The sequence below is a fragment of the Falco rusticolus genome, chromosome 2, assembly GCF_015220075.1.
Source record: "Falco rusticolus isolate bFalRus1 chromosome 2, bFalRus1.pri, whole genome shotgun sequence".
Taxonomy (NCBI): domain Eukaryota; kingdom Metazoa; phylum Chordata; class Aves; order Falconiformes; family Falconidae; genus Falco; species Falco rusticolus.
In genome coordinates this window covers 106149586-106169605 of record NC_051188.1, presented here as the reverse complement: position 1 = coordinate 106169605, position 20020 = coordinate 106149586, and the positions used below count along the sequence as shown (strand labels likewise).

General features: G+C 43.8%; 1 protein-coding gene across 2 annotated transcripts in view; it reads left to right on the top strand.

Moving 5' to 3' along the window:
* Positions 1-5907: 5907 nt before the first annotated feature.
* Positions 5908-20020, top strand: part of CXADR (CXADR Ig-like cell adhesion molecule) — a 38480-nt gene continuing 24367 nt past the window's right edge. For both annotated transcript variants that reach the window (XM_037377813.1, XM_037377812.1), the window contains exon 1: positions 5908-6045. In XM_037377813.1, coding sequence (XP_037233710.1) covers positions 5994-6045 — 52 coding nt within the window. In that variant the 5' untranslated portion in view covers positions 5908-5993. The remainder of the gene's footprint in view (positions 6046-20020) is intronic.

Genomic DNA, 20020 nt, shown 5'->3' with positions numbered 1-20020 from the left:
ACTACAAACATTCTCCTCCTATGCACAGATGCCAGCTTTTACACCTCTCTGCTTATTTATAGGTAGTTTCCAGATTGCCCTTGGCCTTTCAGTTCTCTCATGATCACTTCCAGCCTGGCAATGCAAGAATTCCCCCTCAGTGCTGAGCAACTCTGGTTGGAGAATACAACCCAAAGCAAGCATAACCCATGGTAACCCTGTGAAGAAGCACATAACTGCTGTCGTTCTCTGGCTGTAATTTTAAAGATCCATGTTAGGGGTGCAACCTCTGGATGGATGCTGGGTGTCAATGCTGTGTTCCCTCTACAAGCAGACAGCTGTAGGATTGGGAATGCAGCCCTTCTTCATAAGTGTAGCTGTGCTTCAACACAACTGTCCCATGATAAAGCTATCTTCACTCTAAAGGCCAAATTTCATGAGGCAGCCGAGAAGATGTAGTTACTGCTACAACCAACAAGCACGGGCCTGTTCTTCCAGTCCTTTCTCACAACTTCACCTCCTCTTAGCTTGTGCTTGTGCTGCTTTTGTGGCACCAGCAATGGTCAGTAATCCGTTCTGCAGGTAAACCAAGCTGATTTCCACAGCAAAGTGGAAGGAAGTAATTATTTGCTAGTCTGGTGAACTGCAGTAGCTCACTGAGTTGTGAGATTACTATCAAAGCTCTGTCAAAACTGGCACATGGGAAAGTATGCAAAACTGAAAGTGGAGAGAGGGGACTAGGGATGTGCTTTCTGTGAAATGCTGTTGCTGGCTCATACAGGCATCAGCAAATGTCACAGCTGAAATGCAGTGAAAAGAGAGAGAAAAGAGGAGAGAGGAATGTGAATGTAACCTCTTTTGGAGACAGCAAATCTTCAGATCAGCTACTAAAGAAGCACTTCCTCACCACTTCTGAACATAGCATCTATTTTTCCTCTTAAGAAAAGTTTTCTTCAATCAAGGAGTCACTGTGTTGAATATTAGCTCAGAAAAACAGTTTGCTACAGGACAGATTTGTATAGTCAATTGTGTCAATGATCCAGGCAACAGACATTGCACTTTTACTGCCACATGCATATACAATGAAAGTCTGAATACCAATAAATCTCCAATATGTAACTTATAAAAGATATGTAACATTAGTAGTCTTTATAAAGATGAATCACACAACGCACTCCTCTTCTGGGCTTTGAACTAATCAAATTATCTTGTATTATATGGATTTTGCTTCTCTTTCACAGCGTAACTATGTAGCTTTAAGTTTGGGTCAACTCAGGGGACTGGTGTTTCTTCTTTCTGCTGTTTCTGCATCTAACCGATGCAAATATTCAAGTAACCTCTGAGAGAAAATTATTCGAGGCAAATTATATTTCTAGACTTTAATATCACAGGGACACAAAGGTGTAAATTGCTGCACTCTTAAAATGCCTTTGCTAAAAATTGTCTCTCCAAAAAGGGGAGCATAGCAAGGTGTGAATTTTAGGCTGATAGCGACTGTCACTTGATTGAGGTGCTAAATGTTATTTTAACTCTGAACAAGACAGCTTGAAAAACATTAACCCAAATTGAAGATAATTAAACCTCAGCTATTGTTGGATAATTTTTCCTTTACTTCTTCTTAATTTTCCCCAGTAATGGATTGCATATAGTTGCCATTATAAAAGTTAGCAAGTGCACAAAAGCTTAATTGGAAACAGCCCAAGGTTGTTAAAGAAGAAGGCAGAACCTAGTCATCCGGTCACCCCGCGCGTGTGGATCGGTGACTTCAAGGCATCACCGGGGTGCTCTCCTCGTGGAAGCTGACGTGAGGAAGGGGGTGGCGATACCTGATACCTCGCTGGACTCCTCCTGGGGGAAGCTGGAAGGCTGCACTCCCCCGCCTCAGCGTTGTTACACTGCTCTGGGCTCTGCCAGTTGGGACATAATGTGAGAGCCTGTGCTCAACGCTTTATTATGAAATACTTAGCACTCTGTAACTTTGCCTTCTAAAATCCTTTGCTGTAATCTCCCCATGTTGATGAGACCTTAATGTAGTCTGTCTCTTGACTCTGGCAGCTATTTTCAGCATATCAGCCTGATTTGCCCTGGGCTAGTTGAACTAATGCTGATAAGGACAGCTAGCACCAAAAAGCTTAGCAGTACAGAAATGCCCGTTCTTCGCATCATGGCACAGACACCAGTATAAGCAATGCCAAAAATTATTTTGCAAAAAATGGTCGTGCAAGCTGGACCTTCCCCTTCTCACACCTCTGGATGTGGTGCTATAGCAGCTTAAACTGATTCCAGCTGATTCACAATCCTGCCCTTTCCCTGCCTGCCTCCCAGCCCCCCTTTTTTATGCCAGCTGGCACAGGCAAATAAGCAGGAAAACGGTTCAGGGAGCTCAGCTGGCTGAAAACAAAAGGTATTCATCTTTGGCCAGCCTGGCTTCCCAAACTCTCTCATCCGCTAGTGTTGTGAGCTCCAGTACAAGTACACCTGTGGGAATATTTGGGCTAGGGAGAGCAGGACTGTGGCACCTCTAGTTTAAATGACCAGCCTCCGGGCAGACTCACACCTAACGCCAGCAGCCAGCAACTAATGAACAGAAATGGTCCCAGCCTCCCACCCCACCTCCCCTCCCCTGGACAAATACCCCTGCATCCTCCCTCATGCTGGCTCTGTCCTAAATGACAGAGTAAACCAATGGACTCTGCTGATTCAGGAGAAAACGTGTCCTTGAAAATGCAGTGACTCCCTCCTACACTTAGAAATCCAGACCCCAAATCCCCAGGGTACTGTTTGCTCCTTCCCTTCATCTTTTTTCCCTATTTTGCCACCTTGCCCTTATGGAGACATGTTGTTATCAGTGTTGGGAACTGTACAGCCCTATGGGGAATTTTCCCTCAAGAATTGCAGTGGCTGAGCACAGCAGCTTCTCCAGTGCAGGACAGAAACTGAAACAGAAAAAAATCCCTGTATTCCTTGTATGCCATGGTCACATCCTGTGTGACCTGTGTTAAGGCAGCATGGGTGACTCGCATTTCATTGCTTTTGTGGGTCAAGCCTGCGAGTAACCTCACGTGATACTCTTCCACCCATCCCCTCGAAAAACCAAATCGATAGCAATTTCACTTTCTGGAAGGTCAGGCAGATAAGGAAGTGTTTCCAAATCAGGGAAAATAAATTATTCGCAGCCTGAGGTTGAAACTGGTGGATAATTTCCCTTCAAAAAGTAGAGGAAAGTTGCAGAAATAGGCAAACCATTTTATTCAGGTCCTGAAAACTTTAGTTCTGGATATACCAAACAGTGCCATCACATGATTTTGTAAACTAATTTTAAACTTCCAAATTTGTGCTTTTTGTGTAATAATTATAAAAAAGTTAACTTTTTTTAAAAAAATCATATTTTTTTTATTTCAAGCTATCTATACATTTAGGGGTTTTCATACTGAAGGTTTTCTTAATTTTAAACACATGAAATTATTTTTTTATATTTAACATAAATCTTCAGTTTCCTGAGCATGAGACGCCATTCTCCATAAAAGAAATGCTAAACAATTACCCATCTGTAGAATGTGGGTCTGGACCGCAAGCCTCTGCTCCAGTGGATATCTCTTCCTTGTTGACTGGATTTTGCCTTCACCCTGGAGCCTTTTTTGGACTTAATCCAAAATGCTGGCAGTGGTAGAAATCTGCTCAAAAAGTTTTGAACCTGACCTTTTCCTTTGTGAGTGGTCATTTTCACAGTTATCTTTTTCCCTTACTGTGTTCAGCGTTCCAGGAAGCACAGGCCACGGAGAATCCACAGTGTCACATCCTCTACTAAGTCTGGTAGCTTTATGCCTTATTAGCCAGACCAATGTTTGCAGTGGGGAAGGGGGAAGATTCTTTGCATTTTAAAAATAATAATTATGTAGGCATTGTACTCTGACATACTCTTAATTCGCAGGAGTGTGAGCAATTTTCAGGAGTGTCAACATGATCGCATCAGTGTTGCTTTTGATTTACGAGGGACCAGGAATAGGTCTGTCTAGGCTAGATGAAGTGTGGACCTCATGTTTCCTAAATGCAGTACAGTATTTATTTTAATTACTAGCTCGGATTTATGTCACAGAAGGGTGAGCATCTCCATTCTAATGACAAATCATTTTCTCTTTCTGTAATGACTGTGATTGCCTCATTATACTTTCCATGGTATATAATTTCTGTGTTGACATAAGTGGGTGTGTAGCAAAAAACCCTCACTCACCCAGTCAGCCTGGGATACTCAAGTCAGATTGCCCTCTAAAGCACAAGTCTGCAGCACATATAAAACCACAGAAGAAAGCAAAATCTTAATATTCCTTCTTTGAGGTACTGGTTCCTTTAGCGTCATATTACATGAATGGTATTTTCGTTCCTGTGTAGAAGGGAAAGACAATTCTGTTCCCTCATTAAATATGATGCTTGAGATCTCCCCACCTGAAAAGCTACACTTTATGTATAGTATCTAGCATCTTATTGGGTAGCTGTGTTTTCACTGTGTCTGTTAGATCTCCCTTTGAATTGTCGTGTCCTTACAATACACAAGCAGTACTTATCTGAACCTTCACGGAAAATGACAATGCATCTACCCTGCTTACCAAAAAAACTAATTCTGAGCTAGCAAGTAAAAGCTGCTGCTTTATTTAGTAAACAACCATTTTGAAGGATGTCCGTGCACATTCATAAATTCATAATTACAGCAGAAGTGGGGACACAACCGATTTCATCGCTAGGGATCCTTTATTGCACGTAAGGTATAATGCCTCTTTTTTAGCCAGGTGCTTAGGAAAATACCCTTATGCATAGTTACCCATTTGAGCTGATGTTTTCAACAAGGCAGAAAGAACGTCGCATTTTAAACTCTCGTCTCGTACATATGGAACGTAATCACATAAAAATGTATTCAGGCTTTATTATGGATGTCAAAAGTAACAATACGTTCCCTCTCAAAATCCATTTGGACTGTGAAATCTGTACTACATAGCTTTTGCATTTCTGTAAATATTTGGTTATGGGGATGCTTTCTTAATACAGCCAGAGCTGTGGCTGTAACAAAGCATGTATGGTAGCGATACAACTTACCCCTTTACAAGGATAAACCAAAGAAACACGTTCACGTCAGTTAAGAGCTTTGCCACTGCAGTGTATGGTAACACATGCACAGAATAAATTCCTAGAACACACTCAGTTATCGCCAAGCCTTGTTTTATCTTCTGGCAAGCGTAACTGATGGTATTGCTCCATGTGGTTACAAACCGTGCTTTTCCAGCATTGGCCGGGGCTGCCATTTTGGGTGTCACGCAGCAGCATCACGCTCCCCAAGGGAACCTGCCTGTCCCCCTTCGCAAGCGGGCTCATCTTCCTTTTGTCTCGCTTCCCAGTCTTCTTCCCATTCCAGGTCTTCCAGTCAAAAGACGTAAGCTCCGTACAGGAGAGCACACGGCATCGCAGCAGCGTTGCTATGGGGACCGGCGAAGACGAGCCCTTTGGGCGCCCACAGCCGCAGCGGGGACAGAGCTGCCGGCGGGAGCGGTGCCCCCCGCCAGCACCCCGGCCGCCGCTGCAGCTGCCACGGGCACCCCTCCCCCGCCCACACGGGGCCCCGCGCGCCCGGGCCAGCGCGCCGCGCCGTTCGTACCGCCGGGCCGGGCCGGGGCAGGCGCCGGCGAGCCCTGCCTGCAGGCGGCGCCGCCGGGACAGGCGCGGGGAGCCGCGGCGCGGGGGGGGCTCCCCCCGCCGAGGGGTGCGGGCGCACGCTGCCGCGCCGGCGGGCAGCCCCGGGGGGTCCGCGGCGGCACCGGGCGGGGCGGGGGGCGGCGGCAGGTGCCACCGCCGGGGGCGGGCGCCGCCGAGCGGCCGTCGGGGTGGGACTGGGGCGGGTGGCGGCCGGAAGTGACGGGCTGGGGCTGGACTGATTCACCTGCTGGGCGGTGCGCGCGGGGAGGTGCCCGCCGGGAGTCGGGGGGACGGAGCCGCCGGTGCCGGGTGCCCGCCGCTCGCGCCGCGCCATGGAGCCGCCGCTGGTGGTGGTGGTGTCCCTCGTGCTGCTCTGCGCCGCAGGTGGGCGGCGGGCGCAGGTGGAGGGGCGGGAGGGGGCGAGGGGGCGGCGGCGGGGGAGGGGGCGGCGGCGTTGTTGGGAGAAAGGGGGGCGGGGGCCCTTCCGCCGGTGAGCGGGGGGCGCCTTTCCCGCCGTACCTCCGCCCGCCCGTCCGCCCCTGCCCGTGTGTGCGCGGGGACAGGCGGTGGCTGGGCGGGGGGCTGCGTCTCCGCTAGCCCCTCTCCCGGGCGGGCGGCGCCGCCCGGCCCCTGCCCACCCGCGGCCGGGTAGCGGCGCCTGAGGCGAGGTGCGCGGGTGGGCGCTGGCGGCTGGGGCGCGCTGCGGGGCGGACCTGGGCTTTGTTCGCCGCCCGCCGGCGGGGCGGCCAGCGCCGCTGCCGCGGTTTGTCTGGTTCCTTCTGCCCCCCCCCGCCCCGCCTCGCTCTGCCCGCCTCCCCGCCTCCCTCCCGGGCGTCCCTCGACGTGGCTGGGGGTCGACCTGCCCCGCCGTGGGCGCTGCGTGTCTCTCCTCAGGCGGCGGCGGGGGCCGTGCGCGGCCCTGGCAGCGGTGCGGTGCCGCCCGCCCGGCGCCGCTCCCGGGTCCCGCCGGTGGATGCGCCCCGCTGCCCGGGCGCGGCTGGGCAGGGCGGCCGGAGCCGCTCCCGCTGCGGCTGGGGGAGCGTCACGTGTGAAAACCCAAGCGAACAGAGCAAAAAAAAAAAAAAAACCCACCATGTAACGCATCTGTAATGCCGCTTCAGTTCTGGCTGTAACGTGGAAGGCTGGCCCTGTTTTGAGCGGGTGGAAGGCCCGGGTGGCTGCCAGGGAGACCTCGGGTCCTGCTTGTCCCGGACCCGGTGGCCGTGACTGGATCTGTACGGAAGTTTGAGGGTGGGGGGAAAGGAGTTGAATTAGATGGATCTAAACTCGTCTGTTTTCCTTGCCGAGGCAAAACAAAGGAGTGGGTATTCCCAAAGCAAAACCCCCCCACAAACCAGAAACAAACCAAACGTGCCTGGGCTACTAAAAAGTCGGGAAATGTTTTTCATTTCAGACATTAGGTGCCGTTAGGTTCCTGTGATGAGCTTGCTTGCAGCGCTATGTTAATGTTTCCTAGACATATCCTTAAGAAGAGTGAGTTTCCACTGAAGTTGACCCAAACTTACGTTGGAACTACAAAAGATGACAAAACACCTATGGAGGTTCAAAATGCGTATCAGTGGTGTCAGGAGGCTTTTTTTTTTTTTTTTTTTTTTTTTGTTTCCTGCTGAAATGTTAATGACTTTGTTGATGTCGCTGCTGTTTTGGGAAATTACTCATGGGATCAAAATTCTGTGTCCATAATGGAATGGTGAACTCTGATCTTCAGCATGAAAGGATATTGGTAGTTCTGTATTAACTTTTTCTCTTAGCAGAGTTAAAAACAAGATGGATGCTGCATAAGAACTATGAGTTACATGTATTTAGTTGATGGGGTTACCAATTTAAGGTTTGTATTGACACGCTTCATATAACTGAAGACATGAAAAAAGCTTGTTGTGGGTGGAACTGTATGTACTATGAGTGAGCTAGATCAGTGTTAGGATTTCAAAGGCTATGACGCTATGAAGCTAGGAGTAATTAATATATGAGGAAATGTAAAGCCAGAACGAAGTTTTACACTTCAGCTCTACTGGAGTATACGGGTGTCTTCAGACTTCACTGTGAAATTGGATGAATTTGTAAAGACAGTAATATATTTATGTTTTGATTAGAAATATCTTTTGCATAGTTATTTGGATGACTGTGCCCTGAAAGATACATACGTTCCACAGTCCTCTGAAGGAAGTAATTTAGTAATCTATATGTCTTAAGACTTGATACATTCTCTGAGCTTGTTTGTGTTTTTTCCCCCCATCAGATTGAGTCAATATTTCTGGGTCTGTGTTCCAGATAGACATTGCTTCCTTCACTGAGGGAACAGATGTCAGTAAGTTGCAGTTCTCCATACGGACCAAACTTGGAGGAAGCTAATGCTTGTGCAGTTGAGTGAAAGTTGTTGGCAGTGAATGATTGTCTAGGTACTGAAGTCTTTACTTGGGTTTGTGGTACTGCAGCAATTTGTTGTGCTATTTTTTAAGGCTTGCGCTGTATGCTATTTTAAGGCTTGCACTATGTGCTATTTTCACAGCTTGTTTTTCCCCTGTAAGCCTCGTTTTCCTTGTTTCACTGTTGCTAAGAGTAGGGGATTCAAAGAAACCGATTTTGCATAAATAAGGAGGCTTATCTTGACTGTACAGAATACCCTTTCAACAGGCAATGGGGCTATACCGTTACATGTTGAAATGGGAAAGTGTTGGCTCTAAGCTGTCCCTGAACCGTATTCAGGGATTTAATCCCTCTGTTAAGGTCAATTTTGCAGTCAGAAATAACTGAATTGGGAACTTCCCTTTCCCTTGCAGGGAATTAATTTACATTTGGGCGGCTATTTCTGCACTCGTAACAGCTCTTCTAATTGTACTAATTCTTCTGTATCTAAAAATGCCCTGCAAGTCTGAGGGAGAACTTGATGGCCATTTGAAGGGTCTCTTGATATGTGTTGTAGTTGTGTATGATCAGTTACTTTAAGTAATTGGGGATACCCAAAATGCGCAAATTCTGTTTAACTTAAATGAACATTGTATAGCTGTCGTCAACAAATTCTGGACTAGGGTAATAGAAATCATGTGCCTCTTCAGATCTTGAAATATTTTATTGGTGTAACAGATACTAAACTGTTTTCCAAAGGGCAATACAGATCTGGTTTGGAGAGGAAGGCTCAGTCCTGATGTTAAGTGCTGGCAGATTGTTTCTTACGGATGTATATAAAGTGGTGTATGTTTTTTTTTTTATTAATTCTAAGCTTTCCAGAGTGGGTGGTCATCTCCAGAACTAATACAAAAGGAAGTCTGTTGTTGCTCATTGTCAGTTACACTGAGCACATGTTTGCCTATGCTGTGACTTCAGAGGGACTGTGTATGTACTGGTAACCTTTTCCTGGCTATGCAGTGTTGGGGAAATAGTCTCATTACATTTGGCGTAAATTCAAGTTTGTGTAGGGTTTTAGAAGACTGAGCATAAGTATAGGTGCCTAACTTGTGATCCTGTTTTAATGAATAAAATAGTGACCTATGGCTGTTAAACTTTCAGGAATGTGTAATGGCAAAACACAAAATTTAAACAGCCGTGAAATGTTAACATAGCCAGTTTTATCTGTCTTTGTGTAGGTATAAAAGAGTGATTACATATGTGGTGATCCTTTTAGTCTTCAGAAGATACATTATACAAAACTGTAATGCTGTGTGCATAAATCCTTAAATTGAGGATAAGAGTTTGAGCAGAGTCTTTAGTTGGTGGTGATATCTCTTGGTTTTGTGGTGGTGTTTTTTTGGTGGTGGTTTTTTTATTACAATAGTAGTAGGAAGTAATTTTGCAGTATTGAAATTCTGCAGTGTGTGATTCTTTATTAATAGACTATTAAGCTTTTAAATAAAAATAAAGTTCAGGTAAGCTTTGAGAAAAGTCTGTGATTAGAGCCCTGTCACTAAACTTGCAAAAATATTTCCAATAACATGCATGCAGGAGCAGGACCTAACACAGACATGGTGAGTCAGCATTTGGTGGCTAGTACGCTTTGTCAGATATGTATAATAAGGAACTTAAGCCTGTTCATGTTTTTATGCATGTAACAGGATCTTACAGAAGCTTAAATTAGGAGAAATGTGACTGCCACAGGAGTTAAATGGTCATTCTTATCCTGGTGTCTTAATTGCTAAACCTGGTATGCTTAATCCTTTGGGGAATAATTGTAACAAGTTCCAGCAGTCAGGTTCTTAAGTGTCCCTTGACATGAAAAGTTGTCTGAAGTTCAGGACTCCTTTCCTAGGTTTCCCAGATCTAAGTGTCTCAAGAAACGTGAAAAGCTTTAACTGGAGATGACTTAATCAACTAGTTCCTGCAGTGACATCAGCTGTGAGGTTTGAATTTTTAATTATGCCTTAACTAATATGTGTTTATCAGAAGGTATTTTATGCATTTGGAATGCTGCTGCAGAGATTATTATAGTCTGTCACTTCCGTCTCTGACTGCCCTCTCCCCTCTGCTAGCTTTCCCTGTGTTGCATCAGGTTTCAGCTGCCTGTCTTCACTTCCAGTGCTTGTCACAGCCTCTTGCAAAGCAAAGTCTGCTTAATATAAAGGTGAAACTGCCACTCCTAAATGGCTGGTATAGCTTCTATTGCAGCTTTACAAAAAATACACTTTCATATGGGGGCTTGTGTGCTTTGCTACCGATTCCATCCGTGCTTTGAGAAACCGAGAAATTATGCTTAGCAACATGGTTTAGTGATGGATTTGGCAGTCCTTGGGTTAGCAGTTGGACTTGACCATCTCAAACGTCTTTTCCAACCTAAATGATTCTATGAAATTCTTTATGAGTATCTTTGATTCTGCCTCCATATTAGAGCATTTAAAAACTCACTTGCCACAGTGCCCACAGAGATTTGTACAGACGTGGGAACTTGTTTTGAGGGCCAGTATTGTTTCATCATACTTCCTAAGTAAAGTAATAATTTAATCTCCCCACCCCACTCCCCTTTTTTTTTTCTTTTTTTTTAGGGAAATCCTTTTTTTACTAGTTTGCATCTTTAGCGGGATGGTTATAGGAAGAGCCACTTCAGCCTGTTGCCATGGGAGTAAGTGGCAGTGAAGCTATAGTTCTGTGGAAACCTGTTTGAATAGCAGCTTGAGCATAAGCAGCCCCTGCATCCTTGCTGGTCATTTCTTTTACTGCACAACTGCCTTGATTGTGTGAGTGCGTGGTGAATGGGTCTGAGTTCAGGCTGCTTAAAACTTTAATTTTTTTTAACCGGTTAGATTGCATGCTTTGAAACAAAGAGTTTTGCCAGCAACTTGTCCTGGTACAGGGCAGGAATGAGTGATAGGAAGGTTGGCAGAAGAGCATTAGGAGGAAAACCTATTCTGCTTGATCAGTGTTCTCCCATAGGAGAGGCATATCTATATAACCTTGGCCTGGGGCGAGCTTAGTTTGGGAGTCTGACTGCAATGCTAAATCACACAATTGGCTGAATGGCTAGATGCTACCACAAAGATTATTTTTGCATTATTTTGATTATTAATTTATGTTGTACTTGGCATTCTTCTGGCTGTATGGCAAGCCAGTTAAGGGAGTTTCAAGGTCAGAAAAATGCAGTATTCTACCTGTTTGTTTTCCTGATCCAGCACAATGAGGTGAAGTCTGAATTGTAACAAAAGAGGGTCAGCTGGATCCTCAAACCCACATGGGTGGAATATATTACTATTGTTTTAATGTACTTTAATTTTTTTTTAATCATATAATCAAAACTTGTGATGTGATAGAGAGGCAAGATTTGGAGCTTTATTGGCTGTAGGCTGGAGCTGTTCACCAGTGGTGTGATATCCTCTAGCTACTGTTAAGAAGCATCTGAGGTACTTGATGGTCACAAATCTTGCAGTTCCACATGAGGCTACGTTTTTTTAATAGATTTGTTTTTCATGCCCTCTAGCTAAAACCTACGCTTACTATGCTGAACAGCGATCAATCAACAAGGAGTATTTGGTGTGCTAGAGAACAGGATGAGAATTCCATAACTTCACAACTGTTCTAACTTGTGCAGAGTAAGTTTGTAGAGGGAATTGAAATTCCATGTATTCACTGATCCTGCATTTTCAGTTCTTCTTTTTAGATGTATTAACAGCATAAGCTACAAAGAATGTTTCATCTCAGTTGTTTTAAGGCATGTAAAAATAATGTGTATGTATATGTTAAAACCTCCCTAAATTTTGAAATGACTTGTTAACTTTGTGGCTGTTTAGGGTGCATATTCTAATCCTTTGAGCTTATTCCTTTCTGGCTGTTTTTTATGGGGGGGTGAGGGTGGGGCAGGGCAGGAAGAGAAGCCAAAGCAGGCAGGCAGCCAATTCTTTCTGTTATCGTGATGCTTCAACTTCATATTTAAAAACCAGCAACAATGAAGACCAAAACACCCAACCCTGTGCTACTGAATTAAATAATTTTCAGTCTTGATGCAAAAATTGCATGTGCTAGGAAGAAGCATTGCTTGTTCAGTAGCTTGAAGAGCCAAACCCCCTTTTACTCAAGTGAAAATAATATGGCTGCCTAGTTGAGTGTTTGATTGTACTTAACTCTCTGATGCATTGACTGACAGATGTGCTTAATGCATTCACACTGCAAAAGAGCTGCTTCATTCAGTTGCCTTTTAAATGCCATCAAATTGGCAGGAAAAAAAAAATCAAATCATGTGACTTGATTGCTTAGTGACTGTATAAGCCTTCAATGTTTGTAATGGGAAAATCAGTGACTTGCAGGGCTAAAAGCAGAAACAACCCGTGCAGTTGATATAGACTTGGTAGAGGAGAGGCAGGCTTTTGTGTAAGTTGTGTCTAAGTTTGAGTTCTGAGTTTTGGTGTTTGTGTCATGGTGTTTTTTCTTCTCCCTCACCCCCCTCCCTTTGGCTGAAACAAGTCTGTAGATTGATCCCTACTTCATTTTACACTTCTTAATACTATGTATAGCTGGTTTCTTAATGGCTCTAAAGTGCAGTCTGAAGGTGCAGTTGCACTTTACACCTGGCTGCATTACAGATACGATGCAGTTACCTCTGGTGTAACTTCATGTGTCTGTGGAGGTTGCTGCTGCTTGCAGTGGTGGTCTTGGGTCTCTCGTTCTCTCCCTCGTGTCAGAGCAGTGTCATGCAGCTGCTGCGTTGAGTCTGTTCAGCTGGTACAAAAGAAAACTTTGTTTGGCATATGTTGTTTTCCTGCTGGGTGATGTCACTGATCTAACCCGCTTTGCGACTGGGCAGTGCTGCTGGCTCCGGAGCTGCCTAGGTGTGATGTGAGATGGCTCTCTGGGTGGGGCTCCCCGCCAGCGTAAGCGAACCCTTACCTGCTCGCTTTTCTGCCTCTGGCTTTGTGCTCCTGCCGCTGACCTTGTGTTTGGAAAACCCCACCAGGAGAGGAAGAGCAGAGCTTCCCGTGCAGTGTCAGTTTTTAGCCGAGTCAAATCTTTGTTCTGGTTTTCTGCCATTTTGCATAAGGTGTTATACTGGCGTAAAGGGAGGTGATGGGTTCAAACCCGAGGACGACCAGGCAGGACCTCAGCAAGTCCAAAGTATTCTAGTTGTCATTCCTTTAACGCTGCAGGTTGAATTGGGTCGTGCTGGATCATTTAAATGTGACCAGGCCTTAAAACTGAGGACTTGAAGTGATCTTCTGTAGATGTTGGGCTAAACAGTACTCCTGTGCTTAAAATTAATCTTAACCCCAGTTTGTGTTACAGGATCCCCTTCCCCTTTTAGTTGGCCTCCAAAAGTGTATCCTTCCTTTCCTTCAGCAATGAGGGACACATGCTCCCTCTCTACACTTGATAAGTACTGTCCCTCTCAAGTAAGGTCATCAACTGCTGCAGTTGCTAGGATACTGGGCTGGTGTCTTTGGGTTTAGCAACAAAAAAGCTTCAAGAATGCGCTGAACAAGTAAGGAGCATGAGAACAATTGTAAAAGGAAGGGGATAGAATCTGTAGGCAAAGGGGATGTCAGGGAAGAAGCGAAAGTTGGGGGGGCAGGGGGAAGTAAAATATCAGTAAGCTTTAGCCCGTGATTTTTAGGCTTTCTTAGTTGCATAACTATTCCAGCAGATATCAGTGAATTGTGTTTGGGAATGATATTGAGCTCATCTTGTGTATTTGCAAGGTTGGGGTTATTTGTAGTTCAGTTTACATGAATCTTAAAGTTAATATTTTTATTAGATTGGGAGGATGAGTAACTTCTAACTTAATTGTGCAGTACATTTTAAAGTGGGGCATGGATATGCAACGCTGCGTGAATTAGAGCTAGTTATTCATTTAATGGTGTCTGAGGATATCCAGACTGAAAGAGCATTTTTTGTTTTTCTGTCCTTGAAGAAGTATGCTTAGCCTGTTTCATGTTGGTTTAGTTGTTTTTTTTTTCTTTGTGTGGTTTGAGAGGATTTGTGGATTCAGGTGAACTCTGGTAGATACTCGGTAACTTAATGGTTATTGTTGAATTGATGTATTTTGTCAGATTTTTCAAGCTAGAGCAATGCAGGATTGCTTCAGCTTTGGCTTTTGTTCAGAGCAGACCACCTTAAGGTGGTGTTTGTAGTATTCCGAAGGGGAATAGGTCTTTTTGAACTGTTCTGTAGAAATTGTGAGTTTCGAGTGGCAAAATTCCGTTGTTGGAACTCGTCAGATTTCAGAGGTTGCTGAAAATTGTTTCTTTTTGTGAGTCTGGGGATCAGACAAGTAGAAAGGAATCTTAAGACTTAGTAGTGGAGTCCTTCTTAATAGTGGAAGCAGATGAAAAAAGAGAAGTCAGAAATAAGCAGGGAGAAAGTATATCCATGATTTGAAGAAGTAATGTCACACTGTTTACTTTAAGGGAAGGTAGGACTGGGAGACTTTGCCCAGTAAGTTGTGCCTCAGAAAAGTGGTGCTTCCTCCTGGTTACTCAGAGGAAGTGAAGTGTGGAAATACAAACCCAGCAGCAGCAGAGTTGACTATCCAGGTGGTAGAACTTTGCCAGGTTTCTTCTAACATGCAGGATTTTTTTCTGTGTTTTGCTTTAAGTGCTTCTGCGGTTTTATCAGCCTTCTCTTTGTAGTTTATGGCGGAACCTTCCTTCATGTGTGTCAGTTCTAGCTGCACTGTCTGTGGAAGAAGTGTCCTGAAAACCTAATCAGACCAGAGCTCTGGAAGTTTGGTCACTCAGCTTCATTGTGCTATTGGTAAAGCAGAGAGGTGAAATGGGAGAAAGAAGGATTTAAAATCTTGTCTCTGCTAACACTAAGTGTGTCCACGTCAAACTCTAGCCCTTTTCTCCAGAAATTGCTTTGTGGGTTTAGTTTCCTTAACTATTTTTGTATTTAGTCTGAGATTAAATGGACTAGGAAGGAGGAGACAACATTTGGAGGACTGGGAACCAAATCTCTTCTAGGCGAGTGTTTTTATTCCTGGGTTGTCTTTGCTTTCACTGGCTCCATAAACTGTATCCTCTCTGCATAGCAGAAGGGCATCATGGAGATCTGTGACTGATTAGCTTAGAGAATATGATTCTGGGAGGTATGAAATACAAGTGTGAACATCTTTTGTCTGAATGTTAAATCTCTGTCTTTGGGGATTAATCAGTGTTCTGCCTAGTGAACTTGGCCTGGTATAGAGAAGCAAGTTTTTGTCTTCTCTCTAACCTTTTTTGGGCTGGGCCTTTTTGAAGTTGAAATAGAGGGGTATGTAGTATGTCAGTAGCTTGCGAATGGTAGATTTAGAAGTGCTTGATGCTTCTGTTAGATGGTGTAAGGTTTGTTGTTTGTTTGTTTGTTTTTAACTACTGACTGTGAACCATGCTTTTCTATGAAATTTGTATTGTAGCATTTCGTAACCACAGTTTGAGTGTCAAACATGGGGAAAACGGCGGTCTGTGGAGTGTATTAAACATTAGCTGTTTAACATTTCTAATACTAGCAGAATAGTACTTTCTTTGTTAGAACAAGCTTTGCAGTTTGCCTTTATCAGCAGTGGGTTATCCTAAAAATCTGAATTGTCTGCAGAGTTCTACAGTTGTTACATACTAAACCCAAACCTGCTCTTTGGATGCATATCCAATACAGATTCAGGTGCAGTAATGCTGTGGTGTTTTTTCTTTTCTTGTTTTATTCACTGCTGTTTGATTATTGGTAGTTCATTGCCTATTGCTTGCTTGTTTCTTTTCCTCGTCTCTTCCTGATTCTTACCTTAGGTGAAGTTGCTGTGACTTTTAAGTGTTCTTCTGTATTCTAGGTGCCTCACTGAATTAAAAGGATGTGTATTGAGCTAATATGTATTTTGGATTCTGTCGTGAAACATTCGGTGAGAGTATCGGTGTACTTTGGTTGTAAAAGAGAATTTTAGAATTTCATTCGTGCCTCAGAAGTCCCCAAACCTGTTAAATTTGCTTTCTGAAGGGAAGGCAACTGATTTTAATCCTTCCATTAAACTTCTCGTTTTCTTTACTGCCATTGTTCCTTTTGATGTTCACTGAGTTAAAGAAGAGTCTTTAGCGACCTTTCTTTGTATTGTTCCATGTCATGTGTCCCATGGAAAAACAGTGAAGTTGAGAAAGTAAGCATGAGCAGAGCTGGTTGAAAAACTCATTGTCTCTTTTCCCTTCACTCTCTGTACCCCCCTAAGTTGCTCAGCCTGAGTTTCCGAAGCCTGGTATAACTTCTAGAGAAACTGAAGTAGGGATGACTCTGCCTTAATCTTTGTTAGGCCTCTTCAGGACCAGGGACATAATGATTGCAGGATTTTTTGGGGTATGGTGATGCTTGCCAGAAGCTGTAAGATTTATGACACATGGAAAAGTACATGCATCAAAGCTTCATAGTATTTTGGACCCAGGTTCCTGAAAGCTAGTAATAGAGTCTTGCTCTTGCTGTTGTAAGCAAGATGCTGGAAACCATGAGAATCCAAATCTGAAGCTAGGCTTTTTTGGCCTTTGGGGGTTTCACCGGTAAAGCTAGGATTCAGTTTGTGGTGCAGTCAATTATGATAAACTGAGGCAAAACAGCATAAGGAAACCGCAGCCTCTGGCCGTCTTGGCTGTGCTGATGTGACTCAGCTCCTGGGTGCTGTAAAAATCACTAATGTGAGTAATGTCAAGCATTCCTTTCCCTTTATTTTTGCAAAATTAACTTTTAACCCACTTCATTAGTGGCACCCTGCCTTGCAGAGCCTTGTTTTGCATCATTTGAGGATAGTGAAGTTTTATGTAATGAGGAAGCAGGAGAAGATTGTGGTGGTGGCTTCTTGTAGGGATTTCAGCCATCAAGGAAACTTAAGACTTAAGTAGACTGTACCAGTAAACACGGGGAAGTCTCCCTCAGCTAGGCACCCCTCAGTGTGTACTTAGTTTGGTGTGTACTCCCTACTTGCCAAGGGTGTAAATTTAAGTTGACTCCCCCAGTTCTACAGGGGCTTATTTCAGAAATGCGGTTTTGAAATAAGAACTTACGTGTGAGTGGGGGTGGGAAAGGGGAGAGTAAGGGAACTTTGCTTTATAGTACTGTTAAAGCTAGAGAAAAAAGTAAGAGATTTAACTGTGAATGAGAGGCATATTCAGATCTATAACCTGTATTTGAAAGAGGAATCTAAGCTGAAGCATCTCTTAAGTGAACTTTATAGCTTGTTATCTCTCAAAGCACTAGCATGTGTTTCTGGTTGTCATTGTTATTTACTTCTTAAGGCCTGATTCTGTGAAGAAAAGGGTTTGTGTATTTACAGCCATTCCTTGTTTACAAGCAGGTATTGGCAAACAAGATTGTTTTTGGAGAGCCTGCTAGTAAAGTCAGAAGTACTGTGCAAATGCAGATTGCAGGTGGATCACATGTGGCTTTAAGTACAGCAGCATCTTTGAACTCAACTCTTAACCCATGTGGAGGCAGTCTGTGCTTCTTTGCAGTTGTGCTCCTCGGTGATTGCCAGTTTGGACATCAGTTGAACCTGGCAGCAGTCCTGCCTTTGTGGTGCATCTCCCTTACTTCTGCCTTTCAGTATAGGTCAGCTGCCATACTCTCCGCTGTCCCAGCTGATTGTGTTCCTCCTGTTACCGACTGTAGCAGGGGACTGTGCTTATTGGGTTACACAGCTGTTCTGTAACGTGGTCCTATCTGATGCCAGAAAATGTTCATGCCATGTTTAAATTTACACTTAAATTTGTGTAAGCCAGCAATCCAGAATTTCAGTGTATCTTGAATGTGTAACTTTTTTCATTTAAATAAGAAAATACTAAATGCATAAGTAATTTGCTGATGAAAATTTGCTTTGTTATTTGTTAGTATATATCTACTATATATAGTATAGCTCTATTTGTATCTGTGCTGGAATGGAGAAATCTTGGCTTCATTTTACTTTTTGTCTGCTTTCTGTGTTGAGGATTCTTTCATACTAGAAGACAGTTTCCATCAAATTCTATCAAACATTTCATTTTCCCCAGATTATTTTTTAAAAGATTAATAATGTAGTTTGCCAAGCTGTGTTCCACTTGAGTGGTATTTGAAGGTATGTCCAGATATTCAGAAGGAAATACGGTTTCTCTAAAGATGTTATATTGGTTTGCACCCCTTCAGAAATGATGTGAAAAACTTGTTCAGTCATGCAGATAGTTTGCAATGCTCTTTTAGGGTCAATCTCCTGGAGAAAGAGTATTTTATTTCATGTTAAGAAACTTACATTTTGGATTCTAAGCATTCAGGTTTGTATTGACCTCTTACCACCTTCTGACAGAAACTTTTATAAGGCATAATACTTATCCTGCATTGAGGAATATTACTTGTCTCTTCTCACCCAGTCATGAGGGTTCATTCTTCTATTTGCCCCAACTGAGTATAGCATGTGTTCTCCTTGCAAAATATTTGGAGAACAGTATACGTGCATTTGGACTATTGCACTTACGTTGTTTTCAGTTGGGGTTTTTTTTTTGAGATCTGTTGTAAAGCTTAAGACTCAGAAGCATGCAGTGATTTGTTTGCTGCAATTAAGAATCAGATATTTTAATTCTAAGCATCTCTGGATAAGCAGGATAGAAAGAACTTGAAGAACTTGAAGAACCCTCATCTTTCTGGTGTGTTAAAACAAGTTTGAGAAAGGTCCGAAATTTTAGCCATGAAACCCTGCTAGCCGAAACAAATAGACAGCTTCACTCAGCTTGATAAAATGCTTCTGTCGCATACTCGCAATGTTAGATGCCACAGTTGATCCACTCATGTTTTGAGGAGCGCACTAGGGGAGTGAAAAGAAATGGAATCTTCCTGATTTGAGTGGAAACTGAAGGGGGTGAGGTGTGGGAAAACTTTGGGAAAATGCCGTCTTGTCACTTGGCTTCATATAGATCTTTAATGCAGTTACAGAGTTGTTTGTGTTGGATGTGACCTCGGTCATCCAGCCTTCTGCTCCAAGCAGAGCCAACACTGAGTACTTTGGTCTTGTCAGTACCTGCTGTCACTAAGTCACCTGTCCTATTTTCCTTTTTGATTCTTTACTGCTCGTGTACTAGTAGAAGCTTTTCATGTTGCACTGGAGTCAACTTTATTGGTATTTTGACTTCCCTAGCAGGTACGCTGCATGCTGGGGCAAAAGTTGTGTATTCCTCCCTTGGTAAACTTCTCGTTTCTTCCTCCTTAGGCTGAGCTGATGATTGATCTGCTTTTTTTCCTGAGTGTTAGGATGCATTTTTCTTGTGGTTAGAAGCCGTGGTCCTTAAATACCCACCACCTTTCTTGAGCTTTTTTGCTTTTCAGAACAGTGTCCCACAGAATTCTGCCTACTGAATAAGTCCGCCTGCCCTTCTGAAGTGCAGGGTCTATGTGGATGTGCTTTGGCTCGTCTCCGGATTTTAAGCTCCAATATTTCATGGTCGCTACAGTCAAGGTTGCCATTGATCCCATCCTCAGCAAGTTCTTCCTTATTTTTGTGGAAAGCAATTCCAGGAAAGTATCAAATGACCCATTTAGCATCTGTTTTTCCCTGAAGTCTTCCAGAAGCCTCCTAGATTGTTTGTGTCCTGCTGTATTGCCCGCCAGTAGATGTTGGGAAGGTTAAGGTGTCCCACAATAACCAGTCTCTGTGAATTTAGAGACTTTCTGCAATTCCTGAAGTAGACTTGATTTGCTTTGTTACCCTGAACAGATGATTTGTAACAAACTTCAACTATGATGTTGCCTATATGGACCTCTCCTTTAATCCTGACCCACAAGCTTTTAACCAGCCTGTCGTCTATCCCGTAGAACAGCATTTTGTGTTCCAGGTGCTCCTTCAGGTAGAGGGCAATTCACCTCCTGTTCTTTCCTTCCTGGCTTTCTTGAAAAGCTAGCATGCATCCAGTTCTGTGAGCTATCCCACATGTCTCAGTTACTCTGGTGTCATAGT